Here is a 23,986-nt window from a genome sequence, read left to right as displayed (position 1 = left end):
AAAAGAAAACACTGGAGCATGCATGCCATCAGTAGTTTGTGATCTTTCATGTGCAACATGATGCACGTACTGTGGAACTGAAAGGCATCACAGTTCTATTCTGTGGGAAAGGGTTTAACTGCATGTGGAATTATGGGACGCAGATACTACAGGGGTAGCTCATGCATCAGCTATTTTCACTGCCACTCTATATGTAGTGTCAGCCTGCAGTGTTTAATGGGTGGTGTGTGTGTGTGTGTGTGTGTGTGTGTGTGTCCTTCAGTCATTCATGTTCTGCAGTGTCAGGTGACCAGATGTAAAAATTGGCTCACTGCAAAAATATACTGGAAGATGTACAACCATTTCCATATTTTCAGACAGTATTTCCATTTGTGCAAGGTTTCATATAAGTTGCAGTGCCAAAAACACAGTCTTAGATTAAAACCACTGCAATTGTGTCATTCACATACATCAGTATGCAATTTTTTTCCATACATTGATGTGACATTGAATATTGTTCGTAACAGTCATTATCCATCTGATTAACATCCATACAAGATACCTAATCAAAATAGTTATGCTTACACTAGTTCTTGACTCATTCGGAATCAAACATAAAAAAAAATCTGTTTACTAGGTGAAATAAATATATCATTTCCAAAGTTGAAAGTGTTTGCCAGACACAGCAAAGCCATTTACAGAGCTAAGATAATAGAAGAGGAACATTTAAAAATTATTTCTCTTAATTCAATCCTTTTCAATTAAAACATGTAACTGAAATTTTTTTGATACAATTCATAAATGTGTGTAGACTATTAATTTGTAGCACTGTATTTTAAAATGATTGTAACACTTGAAAGTGAATTATTTTAATTCTCATCTAAAAATTTCAAATCAAATTGGCAGTGACTCAGATTAATCATTATTTTTACCTCATCAGTTCCTTCCTTGTGGAGGAATATTTTAATTTTAAATCACTAACAGTTACAATATATGTTAGTTCTTATGCAATTTTATGAATTGTCGCTTATAGTACTGGATTTATGGACACCTAAATATTGTTTCTTTGTTGTACATATATCAATATTTAACATTACCCTCATTACTCTTCAGATGGACTCAGTGTACCAGTGGGAGCTGTGGCGTGCCATGTGAAGAAACTTGTCACCATAGACTGGTCCAGGATGAGTTGGTGATAGACATGAAGTCAACACATGAGTTTGGTACCAATACAGAAGATATGACTCTTGATAAGAACTGCTCAGTTGCCACGCGATATAACTGTAATACGAGGGAAAATGAATTACATGTATATAGCTGTAATTTCTGCCAACAGAGCTTTCCTTCAAAATACAGATTCATAAAGCATGTGTTTATGCACATTGATGGCATGCAACCACCTTTGTATGTTTGTAGGTGGTGTGGTGAAGTATTTCACAGTAATGTTAGTTTGAAAAAACATTTGAGAATGAGTGAGAATTATCATGTCTTAACTGCTGGAAACCGTGAAAAATATGGCTCTAGTGAAGAGCATCAAAGGAGTATCTTCTCAGATAGTGAGCCAGAAGTTTCTATCGCAGAATACAACGAGCTGAATTCATACAAGGAAACATGGAAAGCTGCTAGTGACATGGGTAACACACACATGACAAATGATACAGAGGAAACAAATCATTATAGATCTTTATCTACAACTGTTAATGTCAGATCCCAGGGTGATGTACTTACTGCAAACAGAATCCACAAATGTGATATTTGTGGCAAATATTTTGCTGGTGCAGGCAATCTCAAGAAACATGGATTAATTCACACTAGAAAAAAACCTCATAAATGTACGAATTGTGGGAAATCTTTTCCTTTCCCAAGCCATCTCAAGAAACACGTGTTTCTTCACACTGGAAAGAAACCTCATAAATGTGAACTTTGTGGACAATCTTTTGCCAGCAGAAGCACTCTCAATACACACACTCTCAATAGACACACTATAATTCACACTGGAAATAAATCCCACAAATGCGAGATTTGTGCGAAATCTTTTGCCAGCAGAAGCACTCTCAATAGACATACAATAATTCACACTGGAAAAAAATCCCACAAATGCGAGATTTGTGGGAAATCCTTTGCTTTCCCAAGCCATCTCAAGGAACATGTGTTTCTTCACACTGGAAAGAAACCTCATAAATGTGAGCTTTGTGGACAATCTTTTGCCAGCAGAAGCACTCTCAATAGACACACATTAATTCACACTGGAAGAAAATCCCACAAATGCGAGATTTGTGGGAAATCTTTTGCCAGGACAAGCAATCTCAAGGCACACAAAGTAATTCACACTGGGAAGAAACGTCATAAATGTGAGATTTGTGGGAAATCTTTTGCTTTCTCATGCAGTCTCAAGAAACATGTGTTTCTTCACACTGGAAAGAAACCTCATAAATGTGAGATTTGTGGGAGATCTTTTGCTTTCTCATGTGATCTCAAGAAACATGTTTCTTCACACTGGAAAGAAACCTCATAGATGTGAGATTTGTGGGAAATCTTTTGCTTTCTCAAACGGTCTCAAGAAACATGTATTACTTCACACTGGAAAGAAACCTCACAAATGTGAGATTCGTGGGAAATCTTCTGCTAGGGCAGGCTATCTCAAGACACACGTCCATTCAGATCAGGAAGAGACCTCACAAAAGTGATGTGTGTGGCAAATCATTCTTGTATCAGCTGATCTCAAGATACATGCATTAGGACACATTGGAAGGGGACCTCACAAATGTGATACCTGTGACAAAAGTTTCACTCAGTTGGGCACTCTCAAGATGCATCAGAAAGAAACTACAAGTAAGTGTTAGCTTTTTGTAAATTGGTTTTCCTGGTTGATGCCCTTAAGGCGTGTAAAATAATGGATGAAGCAAGGGGAGAATAAATTGTAATGCCCGTGAAATAACATACAAATGTGGTATAATTGTGAAACAGTGTGTACTATAGAGTGGTAACAGATAATGTGACAATATAAAAATCCATATCTGCTGCTTGAGATGTCAAGAAATTGTATTACTAAATACTCAAGAAACATGACTCAAATGTGTTTTTGTCAATAACACTGCTGTTTTTTTCTTATAGCTCTTGAGACAAGAAAATTGTGTATTGTGATGAATCCCTATGTTTGTCAGTAATCATAAGTACCATGCAATATTCAGTATAAGGCCAAGGATATGTGATGACTTGCTGCTTATTATTCCAAACATAGTCATCATGTAGTACTTGTAACTGTGCATTTTAGAAACAATGACATCAAAAATATATTCATGGCACTTCCTTCACAAAGGATAGTAAACTCAACACTGGAGAAACATGGTTATGGGAATTATTTTAGTCAGGTATGTTTTCTCAAGAGATCTGCTGTATGTAAAATGAATAGTGTACATTTATATTCTGTTAGTACTAATCCTGTATTAGTAAGAGTAACAACAAATATAGCAACCTGCTTAATAGCATGTTTGTTCACCTTTGGAACACAATACTTCGACAGTTCTACACGATATGGACTTGGCATGTCATTTATGTGTTTCTGGATGTATGTTGTACCAGTTGCATTCCACACGTTCAGATCAGGTACATGGTGTGGTCAAGATGTTAGGTACCATACTACTAAGCCAACTGTAGAGTTGTTCTGCATATGTGACATAGGCAGTTATCCCGCTGGAAGATGCCCTCACCATGGGAGAGCATATCAGGCATGAAGGAATCTATGCAGTAGCAATAACTCACATAGTTGGCAACTGTCATGATGCCTTCAATTACTACCAGATGTCCCAAAGGAGCCCGAGTGACTGTCCCCATAGCATAATGGGCCCTCCACCTGGTGCCATTCGCCTAGACGATAGCATATCTGGATGTGGCAACTGACCTGGTGTAACAGGAAATGTCACATGTCCTGACAGTTGGCAGTTGACATTAGCATTGACCTTCATTCCAGCATCAATGATCCCTTGCCCTCTGCAGTTGCAATTGAACATTTTTGTGGAGCCCCATGTTCAACAATATACATTGATTTGTGGGTTCAGAAACGTCTATGGCTGCTCAAGCATTGTTTTCCGTAATTAGATATGACATATTGCCACATGCCAAGCTTCACAGAGCAGGCAAGCCTCTGACCTGCATGATTTGTAATGGATAGGTGTATTACATGTTTTCATAAGGTTATTGATTTATCACCTTTCAGCCACTTTCCACAGATGTTCACAAATGTGGCATAGATCCAGCCTACCAGCTTCACCACTTTTGAGGTGCTTGTTCCCAACTACAGTGCCACTGTAACCTGCCCTTTGCTAAAGTCACTTATGTCATTGGATTTACATGTCTGTGACCCATCTAATTGGTAGAACAATTCCTTGTTAATTTCTGGTCTGCTTATATACTTGTAATCTGCTTATTGCATCATGTACGTACAACATGTGGCATTCATACTCCTTGCAGGCAGTATTCATGACATTTTTGCTCACCAGTGCATCTCTACATAAATGGGCCAGATGCTAAAATGTGTAATCTAATAAATTCATTGTTCTTGGTTGCCATTTACACCAGTGCACAATAGCTATATTTTTTTGCGAATTTTTTTGTTTTACAAAGCTCTGTACGTGATTGAGAGATAATGTAGATAGGTGTTATGTACCAAAGCTCTTAATTATTTTTTCAGCATTCAATACCATGTAAGTTATACACAAAATGAAATTGGTAAACATACATTAGGTCTTACAATTTGATTCCAGTTATTCGTATACACAAGAACAGCACTTGGGAGAGCTCAGAACATGAGTACTAAATATTTCTTGCGTTTTATTCAAAGATGTTTCCAATATGGATAGTTTCCTTAATTTGTGTAAATCAACCTGACGTATTTTGAAATCTGTATTCAGGCTTTATTTTTAGTTTCCGAATGATTGTTTTTATTTTTGATTTCCGACCTGTTTGTTATTGGGGAAAGTGGTTTAGTATGTCAACTACACGTGTAACAACTGGAGATAGTTATAATTAAGTGATTGGCACTGTTAAGTTTTGCTACACTTCAGCTGTGACAATCTGTAGTGATGTGATTACATTTTATTCCATCTTTCTCATGATAGGAGATCCACAACTGCTGTATAGATTATTCATAATAGGCAACATCCACATACCATTGTATTAAATATTATTTTCCAATGAAAGGAAAGAAAAGCCATGTTTCTGGACAATAGGCTTATATTCTGATGAACCTGAAAATACACTACTAAGTGTGGCGAGTATACATATCATGAATGTCTAAGAAAATCAGTAAAATTTGTAGTAACGTGTTTCAAAAGGTACACAATATGGACTGAATATCTATTTGTGTGAGCTGAAGATGGTTCATGTAACATTTGTCTGGTACACGAGATGTAAGCAGAAAATGAACATATTCAGTGGTTGTGTGGAAAACTAGGCAAAGAACTGAGTCTATGTAAACACAATAGATACCCATAAATTAAGAGTGTAACAGCCCCCAATAAAATCATAACCTAAGCTGATCATGACAGAATAAACTATTGTACAAGAATGGTCAAGGATAAGTCAATTTTAGGATGTGGATTCAATACAAAAGGTTGTTTAGCTCAATAATATTTATAAGATTCATTATTTTTCCTATAATCTCTGCAGTTTGTTGAACAAAAGTTAAAATTGCAAAGTTATTGAAGGATACATTAAAACTGATAATATACCCATAATAAACTAATCTCCTTAAGACTGTAACACTATCATTGTTTTATTAAATCTTATTTCATGTACTTAATTGATATTGATTCTTAAGTAATGTCATTGGTTCAGTCCTTAGCTAAGTGGAATGTAATGCTCTCACATGTTGCAAAATGACAAAATTATACAATAGAAACAAACTAATACATATCAGCATCTCGTCCCCTAATGCTTAGTTGTAAATGAGTCATGACTGAATTGTGCCAGGATCCAAAATCCACTTAAGTATAAAATTAACCAACAGCTACTGCTCGTGCACCACGTGATCTGAATGGTTCACAATATCTTTGATTACATATGATCCATACAACCATTCAGAGGACAACTACAGTGACAGGAAGAGAGGTGACACTGGGTCAACCATGCTGTATAGGTATTCCAGCTTACTCCTCTGTGATGTGTGCAGTGCCGTGGTCAATGGTAACTTGCAATTTTCCCAAGCTAGTATTCATAAGTGGTTTGTAGAAAGTGTGTGTGTGTGTGTGTGTGTGTGTGTGTGTGTGTGTGTGTGTGTGTGTGTGTGTGTGTGTGTGTGTGTGTGTAGGTAGGCTGTCAGTTGGGTGCCACCACAAAAGGTGTTTCAGGAAAATTAGCAGAAAAGTTTAAAGCTGTAGTGTGTGTAAGTTAAACGATCAGATAACCTAATGGTGGGTGTGATACGTATGTAATAAGAACATTGAATAAATGTCTACCATCACAGAAACTCAATAAGTCTGAAGTGTTAATGCATGGTCACAGCAGAGAACTGCTACTATAGTTGACTGTGCTATCAAATACGGTAATCTGTTTCCAATGGGCCTAAATAAAAAATTGTGCATTGCCTCAACAGTGTGAGAGCAAGGGAATTCTTTAGTTTCCTCTAAAATCAATGCAGTTTCACATTTAACGACACTAGTGCAGAGTAATAAAGTGGGATGCTTGTAATAATTAGTGTTACTGCACAGTTGAATCTCGAACTACATGACAATCTGATGGACACTCGTTGCAAACAAACAGGACGTCCATTGCCAAACATGGCGTTCATAATTAGGTACACAGGCGACAGGGAAAGAGAAGGTGATACCACTCAAATTGGCAACTGGTGTAAGTTACAGACAGGGATATCTGTATATTTAACACATCTATAGATGATGACAGTTGTACAATAGCAGCAGTGCAATAATACGGCAAGGTTGACACCTACATGGAGTACATTATTTTTTTTTTTTTTTGCATGTGTACTGATGCAAGAAATGAAGTATTAGTTATGGTTTGCTGGAAGGTTTCAGTGGGCACTAAGTTAGGGCTGAGTCTCTGTTGCAGTCTTGGCTGAATGGTAGTGTGCAGGGTATTAACATGCAACCGTTGCGTGGGTGTTACACAAGATGATCTGTAAGGCTTTGGTTACTTCCAAAGTAGCAGTTAGTTTGCACAGTTCCGTATGTATTAACTCACGCTGGGTCGCGTTTTTAAGTTCCTTACATTGCAGTATTAGCACAGTGGCTGTATTATGACTTTGTCAGTTGGTAGCCAAAAGGTTGCCTTCAGTGTGATTGAACTGCACATGCCAGCATACTAGGATTTCGTGATACAACATAACAAAGAATGAAGCTCGCAGGAGCTTTTATCACAGCGATCAGCATCAGTCCGAGCAGGGATACCAAATTTGTTTTCAGCACAGCTGGACTTCCATTAAAACCAAACTCGCATAGCATTGTGGAGTGGTACTGTGATTGGTTGTTCACAGGATGAACAGTGTCTGTAATTCAGTGAATGAGAATTAAATCTGAGTGAAAATACAGAGATGGTAGTACATATTGTCTGGTTGTTTCTGCTTACATACTGCAAGAGTTAGCACTCATGTAGAGGCAATTGCAACGGAGTACAAAGGTTCAATGGCTTTGCAGTCAAGATGATTGATCAGCAGTATTTATAGCCTGGCACAGGTGCTAGTGATCTTGAAACTTTGCATAAGTTTGTCGTTTATTATTCTTTCGAAAAAATAGTGATGGTTTATTTTAAGTGGGGCTGAATGCTGAGAGGACTGAATACACAGCCAATTGTTTTCGGCATGCTGTTAGAAAGAACACAAGACGTTATAGCCTGGTATATTTCAGAATTAGGTCAACATTTGGCCAAAGTGTGTGATTTACTGTAGTTGTGCTAATTCTATACTTTGTTAGGAAACCAAATGTGAGTTTCTATCCCCACTTTCCTGAAAATCTAGTGAGAATGAAACCACATTCTGGAAGTGTCCATTATGTAAACTGGCATGAATATGGAGATGTTAGATTTAGGACAAGAATGTCAAAATAGGAGGCAGTAGACCTACCCAGTAGTGATAACTTCCTTGGTGAGCTATGGGAAAGAAAAGAGGGCTTAGCTATTAGGGAAATGGCCAAACCAGCTTCAATTGTCTGTGACGAAATTAAAGTTGAGAGTATTCGTTACATTTATAATTATAATGAATTAAAATATAACGGATGGTGCAATAAGGATAGGAGGTGAACTAGGAAGGGAATCACAATCAACTGTCTAGGCTCATGATGTTTCAAGCAAACTGGGATGTTGTGCACCACACAGGATAGCCTATGTAATGAACTGAAAACAGGTGTCCACAATAGTCAATTTTTGAAAAGGACTGTAGTCTTGTGACTGTTGAGGGACCTAACTGGTCCATACCAGTCCTAATTAAATTAGGTGATAAATACAGATGGCAGAACATGACAATATGAATTGGAAAACAGAAATACATAACAGGAAAAGAGGTAATATCATGCACTACAATTACTGAAACTTACATTTAATCATAAAGAGAAGCAAAAGGAAGGGCAGGAGCTTGTTGCTAGATGAATCAGACGTTTTTCGTCATCTCATCAGCCTATCAAGGTGTAATGAACCTACGAGTGGTAGGCATCGAAGTGAGTGTGCTCCTGGCATACACGATTTGTGTCATGAAGCCATAGAAGATTATTCTGCTGCTATAAAAGTATGTCAAAGCTAAAGGTGGTAAGGGAAGATGAAATGAGCAGAAACGCCTATACATACGTGAGATAAGTGAGTGAGTTTAAAGAGGGTAAGCATTTAAAGTTTTTCTCAGTGATGCAGTGCTGGCAAGTAGTACATTAACTTTTTAGGTGTGTAAGGCACTGGAGTGGGTCCAATGGTATAGTTATTTAGTGTACTACGTGTGAATGCAAAATGTGGTACGTATCAGTGGAAATGAAAGGATCACAAAATTAACCTGTATCAGTAATGTATCCAGATACACAGATATTTTGGTTAGTGACAGATGGCGAAGCACAGAGCAGTTGAACAGTTTGCATGAAGCATTCTAAATCTTTCCATAAACGGAATTGTCATCATCAGATGAGTTTGCATTTACGTCATCAAAATAGCAGAGCCTAACTGGCAGGTAAAACACTTTGCTGGAGGGACAAATGCACAAAATTGTGGGTTAATGAGTATTTAATTAGTGTATGAGCGTAATTGATAACATTGGTGGTGGCCACATTGGTAAAAAGACTTCATTATTCATATTTCTTCTTGAAGCAGTGAGCAAGGCTGAAATTGGTGTGATGCTAGGTGCATCAGCCAGGAACTGCTTGGGAGATGTGGTTCTGTACTGCTGAAAGCCTCATTTTATTCGATGGAGGAAGTAGATAATGTCTGAGGTCCCTTCTTGCACAATGGCGTCCAGTAATGTAGGACAAGTGTTCATAAGCATCAAATGGAGGTTCCGTTATTATAAAAATATAGATCAGTGTTCAAACTGGAAACAATGTGAAACATTATTGCCTGTGTGTACACAGTATTCAAAGGAGTGTAATGGTAGGTGAAACATTGAGTCAAAATAACACAGTAGTGTAGGAATTAAAGATAGTTACGCACTCAGGGAACACACTGTTAATTGTCTAAGAGCGAACATTGTGTTTCATAGATGTTTGTGTTGGTTGTGAGGGAGTGGAGCCACTACAACCCTAATTGAGGTAATGTAGTTCTCAGTGTGCAAGTAGGTTACACATGTTTTTGTGTGACATCAAGATGACAGATGGTAGAATGGACCATAGTACAAAGACGAATCAGAAATAAGTGACATGACATGACTAGACAAGGGTCTCTTTGATCGCTAATCGCTCCATGTTAGGAGGAACCAGAAGGCCAAACAACATCCTCCAGTCTCATCTGCGTGGGGTAGATGCCTGTCTAGCGAGTCCCATTGGTTCCGGCCACACACAAATTGTTGAGCAGTTAATGATATGGAGTAAACAGGTGGGCTGTACATCAAGCAAGGCATGTCACATTTCTCACACTATATCGTTGTTTAATGGTCTTACATCCTTACGTTAAATGTAAGTGGTTGTAAGAGAGAGCAGTGCTATTATCTTTCAGATTATGATGCACACAGGATGCAGTTCTAAACTGGATGGAATCACCTTTGTGGGTGTTGCAATTGAAACATACCATATGAATATCTTAAAAGAATGATCAAGGTTCCAGATAGTTCTCTTAGAGAGTGGTAAGTCCATAATTAACAGGGCATACATCTAATTTGTAAACCAACTATATTCCAATTGCCAAGATATATGAGCCAAGATGATGTGAATAAATCATATATAGAATTAGTTGGGGCCAAGACGAAGTGCTTAGCGATATTCCTGTCACTGCTCAAACACTTACTGTTTGACAACTGATGTGCCAAATCATTCCTCTAGAAAATAACACTGGCTCCTTGCTTAACTAACCAATTGAGAGACGGCATATACCAGGCAGTAAATCTCTGGGGAATAGCTAAAGCGGACACTGCAGCAAGGTAGCAGTGAAAACTCTGTAGTATTGGCTGGAATAGTGAAACGGAACTACGAATGCTATGGTACTAAGATAGTGACATGGGCGAGATTAGCTCAGACATGTCCCTTCTTAACGGAAGAAGGATAACAGAACTGATTCAGGGACGTGGTAACAGGGACAGGAATAACAGGGAAGGTTAAGAAGCTAACTGCAATGATATGTGACTAGAGAATTTCTCCAGACTGTTCGTCACGCATTAGCAGTAGTGTAAGAAACCATGTCATTGAAAAGTTGTCCCTATTCCTCCTTGTTTACTGAGAATGAGAACCAATGGCTCTACATGGATTTTTTAGCAGATAGCCAGGTTAAAAGAGGCTAGCATAATCTTCAGCATAACGAGCCAGCACTATTGGACTAACGGCAAAATGGTACAAGCATGGATCCATGCATAAATTTATTCATATCTGCGGGGTTGTATCAAAATTATGTCCACTTGGACATTTGTAATACAGGCAAATACCACCAGGTCTTGTGGGAACAACTTTTTTAAATTTTGACTAGACATCTGAATAGTGGTAGATGCAGTAGAAGCGCAACTACAGTTAAGAAATACTACTATATTACTTGACCAGAGTACACACAGTGTAGTTCACGATACCAAAAGTGGAGGGAGAGATAACATACGTCACTGAAGTGCACGTAATAAGTAAGTTTTCCCTGGAGGATATTAAATCACAATTACTGTGTTACCCATAAAAGAAAGATATAAAATCATTATAGCATAAGAATGATGCACATTGACTGATCAACAGTATTTCAAATGAAATACTGTGTTGAAGCTTAAAGGAAGATAATCTACCACATACTAGTACCTACCATTGATTCCCTATATTTTTAACATGCTGGATTTAGGGTCTCGACATGTAACAGTATCTTCTGACAATGGACTTACCTACGATGTTAAGGACTTCACATTTGAAGTCTAATGTAAATTAGGTAGAAAATCGAGGAAAGTGTAGTTTTTAAAGGAGTAATACATTTCCTATAATGGCATATGGCCAAATTCGTAACCATAAATCGCTTGTTTCACCAGATCAATCCACGTGAGTTATGATACATTCCACCACTTATTACGAAGACGAGGACTTACTCTTGTTGTGTTATCCATTACATACAAAGAATATAGATTATGTGATGTGCAAAGATGCTGCCAAACAGCAACGTATGCCACACTATATGCATGCATTGGCCTGACTACCAGTAAATTGTTGCAGAGCGAGTTATTCTTTGTCTAAAAAAGGCTAACACAACTTCCAGATAATATTATTTTATACAACATAACTTCCCAGTAGTGTATACTACGAGAGTCTTGGGTAATTTCAAATAAATTATAATTAAATAGACACCCTAGCTGCAAGCAGGCGTTGATACACTTCATTGGGGACATGTTGAAAATGTGTGCCCCGACTGGGACTCGAACCCGGGATCTCCTGCTTACATGGCAGACGCTCTATCCATCTGAGCCACCGCGGGCACAGAGGATAGTGCGTCTGCAGGGACTTATCCCTTGCACGCTCCCCGTGAGATCCACATTCCCAACATGTCCACAACACTACTTTCGTAGTGCGCCTAATATATGACGGGGCACACATTTTCAACATGTCCCCAATGAAGTGTATCAACGCCTGTTGCAGCTAGGGTGTCTATTTAATTATCATTTCATTTCTAGCAAAGCTGCATGGTCATCGACGGTAACCGTTCTTTCGGGAACAGATACTACAGTCATATATAGTTAATTTCAAATAGCTGTGGTTCACATATTTTAGGCGAGTGTGTCAAGTACATGATCTCTGTAGGTTACTCATTGCATGAATTAGTCTTTAGTGTTAACTTCAAACACTTGATATAGAGGTCCTCTGGTTGTTGCAAATCTGGTTCCTATTGTTGTTGTGGTCTTCAGTCCTGAGACTGGTTTGATGCAGTTCTCCATGCTACCCTATCCTGTGCAAGTTTCTTCATCTCCCAGTACCTACTGCAACCTACATCCTTCTGAATCTGCTTAGTGTATTCATCTCTCGGTTTCCATCTACGATTTTTACCCTCCACGCTACCCTCCAATACTAAATTTGTGATCCCTTCATGCCTCAGAACATGTCATACCAACCGGTCCCTTCTTCTTGTCAAGTTGTGCCACAAACTCCTCTTCTCCCCAATTCTATTCAATACCTCCTCATTAGTTATGTGATCTAACCATCTAATCTTCAGCATTCTTCTGTAGCACCACATTTCGAAAGCTTGTATTCTCTTCCTGTCCAAACTATTTATCGACCATGTTTCACTTCCATATGGCTGCACTCCATACGAATACTTCCAAAAACGACTTCCTGGCACTTAAATCTGTACTCGATGTTAACAAATTTCTCTTCTTCAGAAACGCTTTCCTTGCCATTGCCAGTCTACATTTTATATCTTCTCTACATCGACCATCACCAGTTATTTTGCTCCCCAAATAGCAAAACTCCTTTACTACTTTAAGTGTCTCATTTCGTAATCTAATTCCCTCAGCATCGCCCGATTAAATTCGACTACATTACATTATCGTCGTTTTGCTTTTGTTGATGTTCATCTTATATCCTCCTTTCAAGACACTGTCCATTCCGTTCAACTGCTGTTACAAGTCCTTTGCTGTCTCTGACAGAATTACAATGTCAGCGGCGAACCTCAACGTTTTTATTTCTTCTCCATGGATTTTTATACCTACTCCGAATTTTTCTTTTGTTTCCATTACTGCTTGCTCAACATCCAGATTTAATAACATTGGGGAGAGGTTACAACCCTGTCTCACTCCCTTCCCAACCACTGTTTCCCTTTCATGTCCCTCCACTCTTATAACTGCCATCATGTTTCTGTACAAATTGTAAATAGGCTTTCGCTCCCTGTATTTTACCCTTGCCATTTGAAAGAGAGTATTCCAGTCAACATTGTCAAAAGCTTTCTCTAAGTCTACAAATGCTAGAAACGTAGGTTTGCCTTTCCTTAATCTTTCTTCTAAGAGAAGTCGTAAGGTCAGTGTTGCCTCACGTGTTCTAATATTTCTATAGAATCCAAACTGATCTTCCCCGAGGTCGGCTTCTAACAGTTTTTCCATTCGTCTGTAAAGAATTCGTGTTAATATTTTGCAGGTGTGACTTGTTAAACTGATAGTTCTGTAATTTTCACGTCTGTCGACACCTGCTTTCTTTGGGATTGGAATTATTATATACTTCTTGAAGTCTGAGGGTATTTCGCCTGTCTCATACATCTTGCTCACCAGATGGTAGGGTTTTGTCAGGACTGGCTCTCCCAAGGCCGTCAGTTGTTCTAATGGAATGTTGTCTACTCTCGAGGCCTTGTTTCGACTTAGGTCTTTCAGTGCTCTGTCAAACTATTGACGCAGTATCGTATCTCCCATTTCATCTTCATCTACATCCTCTTCCATTTCCATAATATTGTCCTCAAGTACATCGCCCTTGTATAAACCCTCTATATACTCCTTCCACCTTTCTGCTTTCCCTTCTTTGGTTAGACCTTGGTTTCCATCTGAGCTCTTGATATTCATACAAGTGGTTCTCTTTTCTCCAAAGGTCTCTTTAATTTTCCTGTAGACAGTATCTAACTAACCCCTAGTGAGATAAGCCTCCACATCCTTACATATGTCCTTTAGCCATCCCTGCTTAGCCTTTTTGCACTTCCTGTCGATCTCATTTTTGAGACATTTGTATTCCTTTTTGCCTGCTTCATTTACTGCGTTTTTATATTTTCTCCTTTCATCAATTAAATTCAATATTTCTTCTGTTACCCAAGGAGTTCTACTAGCCCTCGTCTTTTTACCTACTTGATCCTCTGCTGCCTTCACTATTGCATCCCTCAAAGCTACCCATTCTTCTTCTACTGTACTTCTTTCTCCCATTCCTGTCAACTGTTCCCTTATGGTCTCCCTGAAACACTGTACAACCTCTGGTTTAGCCAGTTTATCCAGGTCCCATCTCCTTAAATTCCCACCTTTTTGAAGTTTCTTCTGTTTTAATCTACAGTTCATAACCAATAGATTGTGGTCAGAATCCACATCTGCCCCTGGAAATGTCTTACATATTAAAACCTGGTTGCTAAATCTCTGTCTTACCATTATATAATCTATCTGATACCTTTTAGTATCTCCGGGATTATCCATGTATACAACCATCTTTTATGATTCTTGAACCAAGTGTTAGCTATGATTAAGTTATGCTCTGTGCAAAATTCTACCAGACGGCTTCCTCTTTCATTTCTTACCCCCAATCCACACTCACCTACTACGTTTCCTTCTCTCCCCTTTCCTACTCTCTTATTCCAGTCACCCATGACTATTAAATTTTCCTCCCCCTTCACTACCTGAATAATTTCTTTTATATCATCATACATTTCATCAATTTATTTATCATCTGCAGAGCTAGTTGGCATATAAACTTGTACTATTGTAGTAGGCGTGGGCTTTGTGTCTATCTTGGCCACAATAATGCATGCACTGTGCTGTTTGTAGTAGCTTACCCGCACTCCAATTTTTGTATTCATTATTAAACCTACCCCTGGATTACCCCTATTTGATTTTGTATTTATAACCCTGTATTCAACTGACCAGAAGTCTTGTTCCTCCTGCCACCGAACTTCACTAATTCCCACTATATCCAACTTTAACCTATCCATTTCCCTTTTTAAATTTTCTATCCTACCTGCTCGATTAAGGGATCTGACATTCCACGCTCTGATCCGTAAAACACCAGTTTTCTTTCTCCTGATAACAACGTCCTCTTGATTAGTCCCAGCCCGGAGATCGAAATTGGGGACTATTTTACCTCTGGAATATTTTACCCAAGAGGACGCTATCATCATTTAACCATACAGTAAAACTGCATGCCCTCGGGAAAAATTACGGCTGTAGTTTCCCCTTGATTTCAGCCGTTCGCAGTACCAGCACAGCATGGCCGTTTTGGTTATTGTTACAGGGTCAGATCAGTCAATCATCCAGACTGTTGTCCTTGCAATTACTGAAAAGGCTGCTGCCCTTCTTCAGGAACCACACGTTTGTCTGGCCTCTCAACAGATACCCCTCTGTGGTTGCACCTACGGTACGGCCATCCGTATTGCTGAGGCATGCAAGCCTCCCCACCAACGGCAAGGTCCATGGTTCATGGGGGGAGATTGGTTCCTAACTGTTATATAAATGAATGCACTTATCTCTTGTCTCTTCATGTATTTAATTAAAAACTTTACTTGCCTGTTGTGGACAAGAGAACTATGAATTCTAAAGAAAATTTTGATAGTAAAGTGGCAATATGATAATAAGTGAAAATTTGGCGTGTGTTTTTTTTTCGTGCGAAGCTCGGCAAAAGAAAAATATTTATTGCTGTAAAGAAAACATTCGAAGAAAATGGCTCTGAGCACTATGGGACTTAACTTCTGAGGTCATCAGTCCCCTAGAACTTAGAACTAATTAAACCTAACTAACCTAAGGACATCACACACATTCATGCCCGAGGCAGGATTCGAACATGCGACTGTAGCAGTCGCGTGGTACCAGACTGTAGCGCCTAGAATCGCTCGGCTATTCCGGCTGCCGAAAACATTCGATTAATAGCAACTACTGGAAAGACACTTTGTTACTTGACGTCTCCAATTATCTATTTCACTTCAACGCTGCTTGTGAGCTGGTTAAGTAAAACATTCTTCTACCTCAGAACTGTGATTTTCATCTTATAACAATGTAGTATTGATTAAACATCGGTTGCAATAGTGTAAATACGTTCGTAAAAATTCCATTTCACATGATGTAGAATCTTTAGTGTACATAACGCAAAAATCACAGTTATTTTATGTATCACCACAGTGTGTTTCTCACTTAAAGGAACGTCTGTAGCTTTACTGAGCATCATAGTAACCTCCTGGTGATGTTGATAGTAGCCCCTCACATTATCTTTTACTGGTACATTATTCTTATTAGAAGACAACTGATCTCTCTAAACTCTTGTCCAGTGTATAAGCAATTACTTCTGGTCACACTTTGATCATTTACACTATCACTGCTCTCGTCACTTTGCTGTTAATATGCAGTATTTTGTAATACAGCAAGGTGCACTCCTATTTTAGAAAGCAGTTCTTGCAGCTTCTTGCATAAAAAAAACTGCAAAAGAAAGATGGCAAAATTGGCCTCAACTGGAGACTGGTTCTACAGTATAGCACAATTCGTTTGCACTAGTCAGCCAAAATGACTGCCTGAACGACAGAATTATTACTGACAATCACATCAATAAAATACATTTCTTCCCATAGTGAAATCACTCCTACCCAGAATAAAATACCACATGAAACTCGTTCAAACAAACAGTACCTCAATCCCATGACCTCTGGGCTTAAGCATGCTTATTTCTCAAGGCATCCTGAGGATATGCTGACAGCAACTTGTCCTTTTTTCCTGCATTTCTGCATGATAGTACATGTGCCTTCTCATAAATTATTTTGAGCTGGACGAAGTGACACTGTAGAGGGTGGCAGAGCTTGACCATGTTACAGCCGTAACCAGTTCTACCACTGTAACCACTGTATGGTCAGACAATGAATATCTGCACTAAGAGAAATCACTGGTATGATGGAATTAGGGGTTTCGTATTGAGGCATGAACTTCTTAGTCTGTCCTTTCTTAATAAAGAGCTTACGAATCAAAAGTAGGTCCCTAGGTTTATACTGAGAAAGTACAGCCCCTTTGTTACGAGAGTTCATCTTGTTTCTGGGTAGCTTATATTTATTTTGCTTTATCTGCTTCCAGATAGCCTTGAGGTGACAACTTTTGCCAGATTGGAGTTTATCATGTTCAAATGGGGAGCTCATAGGCCGCCCATCTATATCTAGTTGATTCATATATATGACACAATTGGTTCAAATGGCTCTGAGCACTATGGGACTTAACTTCTAGGGTCATCAGTCCCCCAGAACTTAGAACTACTTAAATCTAACTAACCTAAGGACATCACACACGTCCATGCCTGAGGCAGGATTCGAACCAGTTCCAGACTAACGCATAGAACCGCTTGGTGTATATGACTATTTTACGCAGAAGTTACATAGGCGACCTACCTGTCCCAGTCACTGAGTGGTTTATGTAGTAAGACAAAATCCGAACTGTTGTTTGATGTACACATTGGAGGTGGGTATTACCTATTGGATGGAAAGGAGTGTTTCTCAGTTGTTTGGTTCGTAGTAATTTCTACACTTGTAAAAACAGGATGTACATAAAATTAATCCTCTGTTCAGTCAAAATATGATCAGAACTTCTAAATGATAAAACTTAGCTATTGACAAAGGCACTTGTTACTGTTTCTGTAGTCATATTTGCAACTTGTACTATAATTACATATTTAGGAAAAGATCAGTGATAGATAGGATATATTTATTATTTTATGTGGTCTGTGACAACAGTCTGACAAAGTCTAAGACAACATTCTGAAACGGTGTTGTAATGTCTGTAGCGCCTAGACGTGTTTGCAAGGCAATTTAAGTTCATGGTGGGACCACAAGGTAAGTAGTTTATTATGTCCTCCTTAACATCAGTATGTCTATCTTCCCATCAATACCATGTGTCTTTTCTGGCGTTCATGGTTTTTTGTCCATTAAGACACACCTGCAAACTGTCATGATACTGAGCTATTATACATGCTTGCAACTCTTTCTGCAATGATGACTCTGTTGCTCAGGGGGATTTATGTGGCGTAGGATATAATGAACTGTGACAAAATGTGGAAGAGAATTGTACCAGTGACATTGTACATCTCTCAATTCTTCTATTAAAGCATTGTCACTCTGAATCATTTTGACCTTATGGCTCAGTGCATCAGCATTCAGGTGTGAACAGCCTGGTTTGTGACATACGTCATAATCCTATTTCAATACTTTCAATGCCCAACGAGTCAAGTGACTGCTGGGGTCCTTTAAACTGAGCCTCTACAAAATAGCAGTATAATCAGAGACCACAGAGAAGTTTCTTCTGTGGAAATAACATCTGAAATAGTTGACTCCGAATTTAAGTGCTAGCAACTATTCTTGACAAAGAACAGCACTGATAGCATATTTGAGGTGTCTGTTCAAAGGATAAAAGGCTTTTCAGAATCAGTATATTACTACTGTGAACCTCTCAAATCATATTTAAGTTTCCTCATAGCCAATTCAAATCCCTCTGTCCGCTTAAGCACTGTACCTTACTTTAACAACTTCGTCAGCTGTCATAGCATAATCCTTTACCAAAGATGGTAATAACTATTGAGGCCAAGAGAAGTTGCATCTCTTTAATGACAATGTGCCTGGAGGAGTCTTAACTGCTTTGGTTAGCGGTGTATCTGTCTTAACCTCATCTGAACTGATATGTCCCAAGTTAACCTTTGACTGTGCAGAACAAAAGCTTTAAATTCAAATGTGTGTACTGTAACCTTGATACAACGTACCTCCATCTCACCAAACGTTCCTCAGTACTCCTTGAAAATATGATACCAGCAAAATACACAAAATACGTTGTAGGCTTCAATCATCTTAGTAACAAGTCAGCGAACCTTTGGAAAGTGACAGGCGCATTTATAAGGCTGAAAGGCATGTGTAAAAACTCATACAACCTTCATGGAACCACAAATGCGGTTTTTTAGGTATTCTGGTTCAATCGGAATTTGGTGGTAATTAGAATATATGTAAAAGGTAGTAAAATACCTACAGTTTCCCAGTCTGTCCAATGTTTCTTCGATATGTGATACAGGGTAGGTATCAATGGTAGTTACCTTGTTTTCTGCTTGTACTTTAATGCATAGGCGATAGGGTTTTTGGGTACCACAGCGGTAGGGACCAAGCAGGGGTTCGCAGAGGAATGATCTATCCCTGCAGCCAGCTGTTGTTGTGTAACATCCTGAACAACAGATTGTAGATAAAATAGGAATCCGTCCAGTTCCAAGCCTGTTCAGTTTCTAAGCAATTGACCTAATGTCTTCAGTTTGAATTTCGTGTTGTACAATGTCAGTGTTTCTCTGCCTCGTGATGACTGGGTGTTGTGTGTTGTCCTTAGGTTAGTTAGGTTTAAGTAGTTCTCAGTTCTAGGGGACTGATGACCATAGATGTTAAGTCCCATAGTGCTCAGAGCCATTTGAACGATTCGAACAACGTCAGTGACTGGCATATACTGCGGTTTCTCGAATAACCAAGCATGTTGCTTTAATACTGAGTACAAAAGATTTCACTGACACTGGCAAATGTGCTAACTTTTCATAAGCCTGATTTTTAAGTAAGGTCGTTACTGTGCAAACTCTTCTTCTGTCTGCTGCTTCCTGCTCTTACACTTTAACTTATTTTCACACTGAAATTCTTCGTCTACAACTTCCTGAGCACCAACAAATATTGTTCCGCGTGTCATCTCTATATCTCCTTACCGAAAGTCTTCAGTAAGTACTGGAGCACAAAACTTTTTTACCAGTGTCTCTATTTTATTTACACTTCTCACATGAATCAATGACCTGTAGAGAACGTTGTTTAGACAGAATGTATCAACGAGAAAGTCAAATGCCCATGTATATGGTTCTGTTGCAGGTTGTGGAAGAGGCCTCATTCCACAAATTCCTAGCGATTGAGGGTCGCGAATTCCACCGAAATACTTGCCTCGCTGATTCGAACAATATGCGTCCCATAATCTACCAACACCCAGTACCGGTGTAGGAAATCCTTCTCTAGAATGACACTGAAATCCCTTCTGCGTCTTCTCCCAACTTTCCTAACAAAACCATAGTTCTTACCATGCATCTGCAGGTTTACAAAACATATTCCTGTGGCAGTGTTACTTCTTCTCTTAATCCACTAATGTAACAGCACAACGATTTAACTGCACTCTTATCATTAAGAGAAACAAATAATGCTCTAATTTGAGTCCCTGTATCTACTGACACTTCGACATCTCTTCCTCTGATATTGGCCTCTAAAATTATGTTACCCACCTCATTTACACTTTTTTCTTGGGCTGGATAGATTACCCACGTTACGTGCGTGTACTCACATTTTGTCTATTACCACATGGAGAATTCCGCTATTGTAGATTCTGTCTCTGATCTTTTTGGCAGGCAGCACTTGTATATCAGTGGTTGGAATTCGTGTCATTTACAAAAATGTGGCGCAGCTTATTGCTTTGCGACAGAGAAGAGACGAACTTCGTAGCCACCTTGCAAAAAAGAGTCAATCTTACTGCTTCATGTAGTGAAGTAGGCGAGGCCAACTTCACTTCACTACATATCTGCAGATTTATTCCACATATGAAAACACCAATTGTTCTTGCTCTAGCTACCTCAATTAACATGTCATTACATGTGGCATCCCACCCTAACACATATGTGCCACCCAACACAGCTCGTATTTGATCAGCGAAATCTTCATTTAGCTTGTGCCTTAAAGTGGATAAATGGTCTCTGTAGTAGCTGACTTCTCATTTGTCAGAATAGTGCTCTGCCAGGTCGTAGGCCTGGGCTTCACAGAAAGGTAATTAAAAAGATTACCAAGGGCTGTCGTGAAAGTTCCGTAAGTGGTCTGCTGGTTTGGGATCTTAGTATTGAACTCCGTTACATCTGGGGCAGATGCTATTGAAGGTGTTGTCGCATACGCAGGTGACATCCTAGTAGGTGTGTCTGCAGACTCCAGGGCAAGACTTTAGGCAAAGGCTAGCGATGTGTTTGCTCAGATGCAACGTCAGTGCAAGAGCAACAACTGACTATAGCTGTTCATAAAATCACATACATATTTCTGAAGCGAAGGCTTTCTCCTAATAGGAATCCTTCCCTGAGGCTTGACGGAATACCTGCAAAATGCATCACTGCTAGTAGATATTTAGGCTTTCTTCAAGTCGAGGAAAGAAACTGTTTAGATCACTAAAAATCTGTTACTCAGATAGCGGCTAAAATTATGCATATTATTGCCTGTGCTTGGAGTGCTGACTATAAATTATCATGTCATGTGGTGCGGTCATATCACGATATCTTCGGCACTATTATGGACTTCACTGCCAGCATCTTGACAAATCATCTTAGACTAGGGAGCAACAAAACAATACTGCGACGAATTCAGTGCGGCATACTTCTGCAGCTCGCTGTGTCTTTCGCACTACACCTGTAGAGGGTTTATTGGTGATAATCGGATATGTCTGATGGGTATCGTGATGTGTTACAAGGCAGCGCTGTTTTGGTTAGGGTGTGAGCAATATGATCATGTGTGTGAGAACGCAGGAATGCACATTACTGTTAAAAGACATATATGAGCCTGTGAGTTAGATGAATAGCAGTCTGATTCTGACATTAGGAGCACTACAAGGAGTGTTTAAAGCATATTGTCAAGCATCATGAAGAGATTCAAATTGCACGAGGAGGTATGGGGCACAAGGTCGAGGTGGAGGTTGAGGGCTCGGTCCGTATCCCAAACGTCTGCACCATGTGGGATGTAGTAACACACGAATCTGTGAATGTAGAAAGGAAGATTATGGTGATCATGTCGTTCTCAGATGTCCCCTATTTCAGGTAAAGAGAGATTGCGGAAAATTAGACTGCAATCTGCAAGCAATTGCATGCGACCAAAATTTTTAGGTCTAAAGTCAGTATGATAGCGCATCAGATATAGAAAAGGCAACTGCTTAACTTTCAGTCTACAAGATCAAGCGGACGTTCTGAGTATCAAAATAATGTCAACAGTTCACAATTATAGATAATAATAGGCACATACAAATATAATTAAGGGACCACCCACATGGCTATGCATTGACATGAGGATTGTTGAGTCATGCACATACCAATGTGGGTGATGTAGAATAGTGTAGCAACGATAGATTCAGAAGTAGGTGTAGCTGGAGTTAGTTGGCAAACCTGACGTTCTTAAGACAGAAGTCATTCACTTGGATCTTGTGTTAATTCCCATTATTTTCTTTTAAAAAAAAATAATTCTTATTTTTCAACTGTTCTGTTTCAATTCTACGTTAATATTACCAATGGTTGCTGTTTACATTATTTACTACTACATATATAATATGAAACAATGTGTGTCACCATTATTAACGAATATGTACGACCTGTGTAGAGTTTCCAGAAAACAGATCTAAAATTCGTAGTAATGAACTGAATTGAAATGAATTGCTTGAAATTTTATTGCATCTTATAATGCATCAACATATTCCATGTACTTATGTCTGTCATATGGCAATTTTAACCTCACTACGTTTAGCAAAATTCCATTCGGCCAAGTCCAAAGATGCCACAAATCGTGAACATTCTGTAAGAAAGTAGTGACACTTCCATTCTGCTTTCACGAAAATGTAGGCGTAAAGGAGACTGCAGAGAAGCTGCTTGCAATGGTTCCTACAGATGCTGCAGAACTAGCTGTAGGGGTTCCTGAAAAACTTGCAGCTGTCCGACAGGCATTGTGCTCAGTTTCATCCCTTTGCGCCAGTTCTTCACGTTATTCCTGTAACACTAACTTCTGATACGTTCAGCTGGCGTATGGGAAGGGTCCTTGTTGGCATTCCCAGCAGCTGCTACTTTGGTCGCTCTTGAACTCGAATCCCTCCAGAAGGAAAAACAGTTACTTGAAAACCACGTAACTTTGACAAGAATGTCACAACATTCGAATGAAAATTAGGTCGTAACTACAACGATTTACAACGACGGCAACTCACAGAGAAGCGGCAACTGAGTATAAGTAAGCATGGCTAGCGGGACTTACTTTAATTTGTCGGCAGGGAAAGGTGCGCCAACGACGCCATCGACGTCAATAACGGCACGTCGTCAGCAGGGACGACAACTAAGACCCTCGGAAATGTGGCACCGACCCGCGGTGCTCACTGGAACTCTCGCTGAATGAAGGCATAGCGATGGATGCGGTGGCTCGGGCGGGACTGGCACCCACAACGATGTATTCGAATCCTGCAGATGACATCTGCATACAGGAATTGGTGAGATTAAGGCAATTTTAGGATGTTGGCGTCGGGGAGTGCATGAAAATCGAGGGAATTTTTCGAAAATGACAAGTGGATTGTGGTTCAAAACAACTGTCTCATTTTTATTTCTGAAATCAACGTCTAACGGATGCAAGTGGCGCTTGGGAGGCGACTAACAAACTGAGGAGCATATTGCACAAGAGATGGACAGATGATCCAGTCGAAGGCTAGCCGCCAAGAGCGAGTTAGGTCAGACCGCACATTACCATTTGCAGTTCTCTGATTGGTTGCTGGAGGATTTTCTAGAAGAGTTCCATTGTCAGCAACGCTTCACCTAAGCATCATCCTCTCAGAGTTCTCGCTGTCAGAATGATATGAATGTGACCAAAGTGTGGACCGGTGACGATATCCAGTGGTAACTGGTACCAAACCAGCAATCCCTGCCTAAGCATGGCTCTGCAGCGAAACACA

The 23,986-nt window shown here is 39.4% G+C and overlaps 1 protein-coding gene across 6 annotated transcripts in view; it reads left to right on the top strand.

Annotated features, from left to right (window-relative positions):
* LOC126213561 (zinc finger protein 708-like) overlaps positions 1-5,609 on the top strand; it is a 451,089-nt gene extending 445,480 nt beyond the window's left edge. For 4 of the 6 annotated variants that reach the window (XM_049941396.1, XM_049941394.1, XM_049941397.1 and 1 more), the window contains 2 exons: positions 1,093-2,487; positions 2,572-5,609. In XM_049941396.1, the coding sequence (XP_049797353.1) occupies positions 1,093-2,487; positions 2,572-2,584 (1,408 nt within the window). In that variant the 3' untranslated portion in view covers positions 2,585-5,609. Of the gene's footprint in view, positions 1-1,092 lie in introns of all 6 variants that reach the window. The other 2 variants (XM_049941393.1, XM_049941398.1) reach the window with 2 other exon arrangements.
* Positions 5,610-23,986: the final 18,377 nt, after the last annotated feature.

This window comes from Schistocerca nitens, chromosome 11, assembly GCF_023898315.1.
Source record: "Schistocerca nitens isolate TAMUIC-IGC-003100 chromosome 11, iqSchNite1.1, whole genome shotgun sequence".
Lineage (NCBI taxonomy): Eukaryota > Metazoa > Arthropoda > Insecta > Orthoptera > Acrididae > Schistocerca > Schistocerca nitens.
The sequence above is the reverse complement of the archived record's forward strand: the minus strand, read 5'-3'. Positions and strand labels throughout refer to the sequence as shown.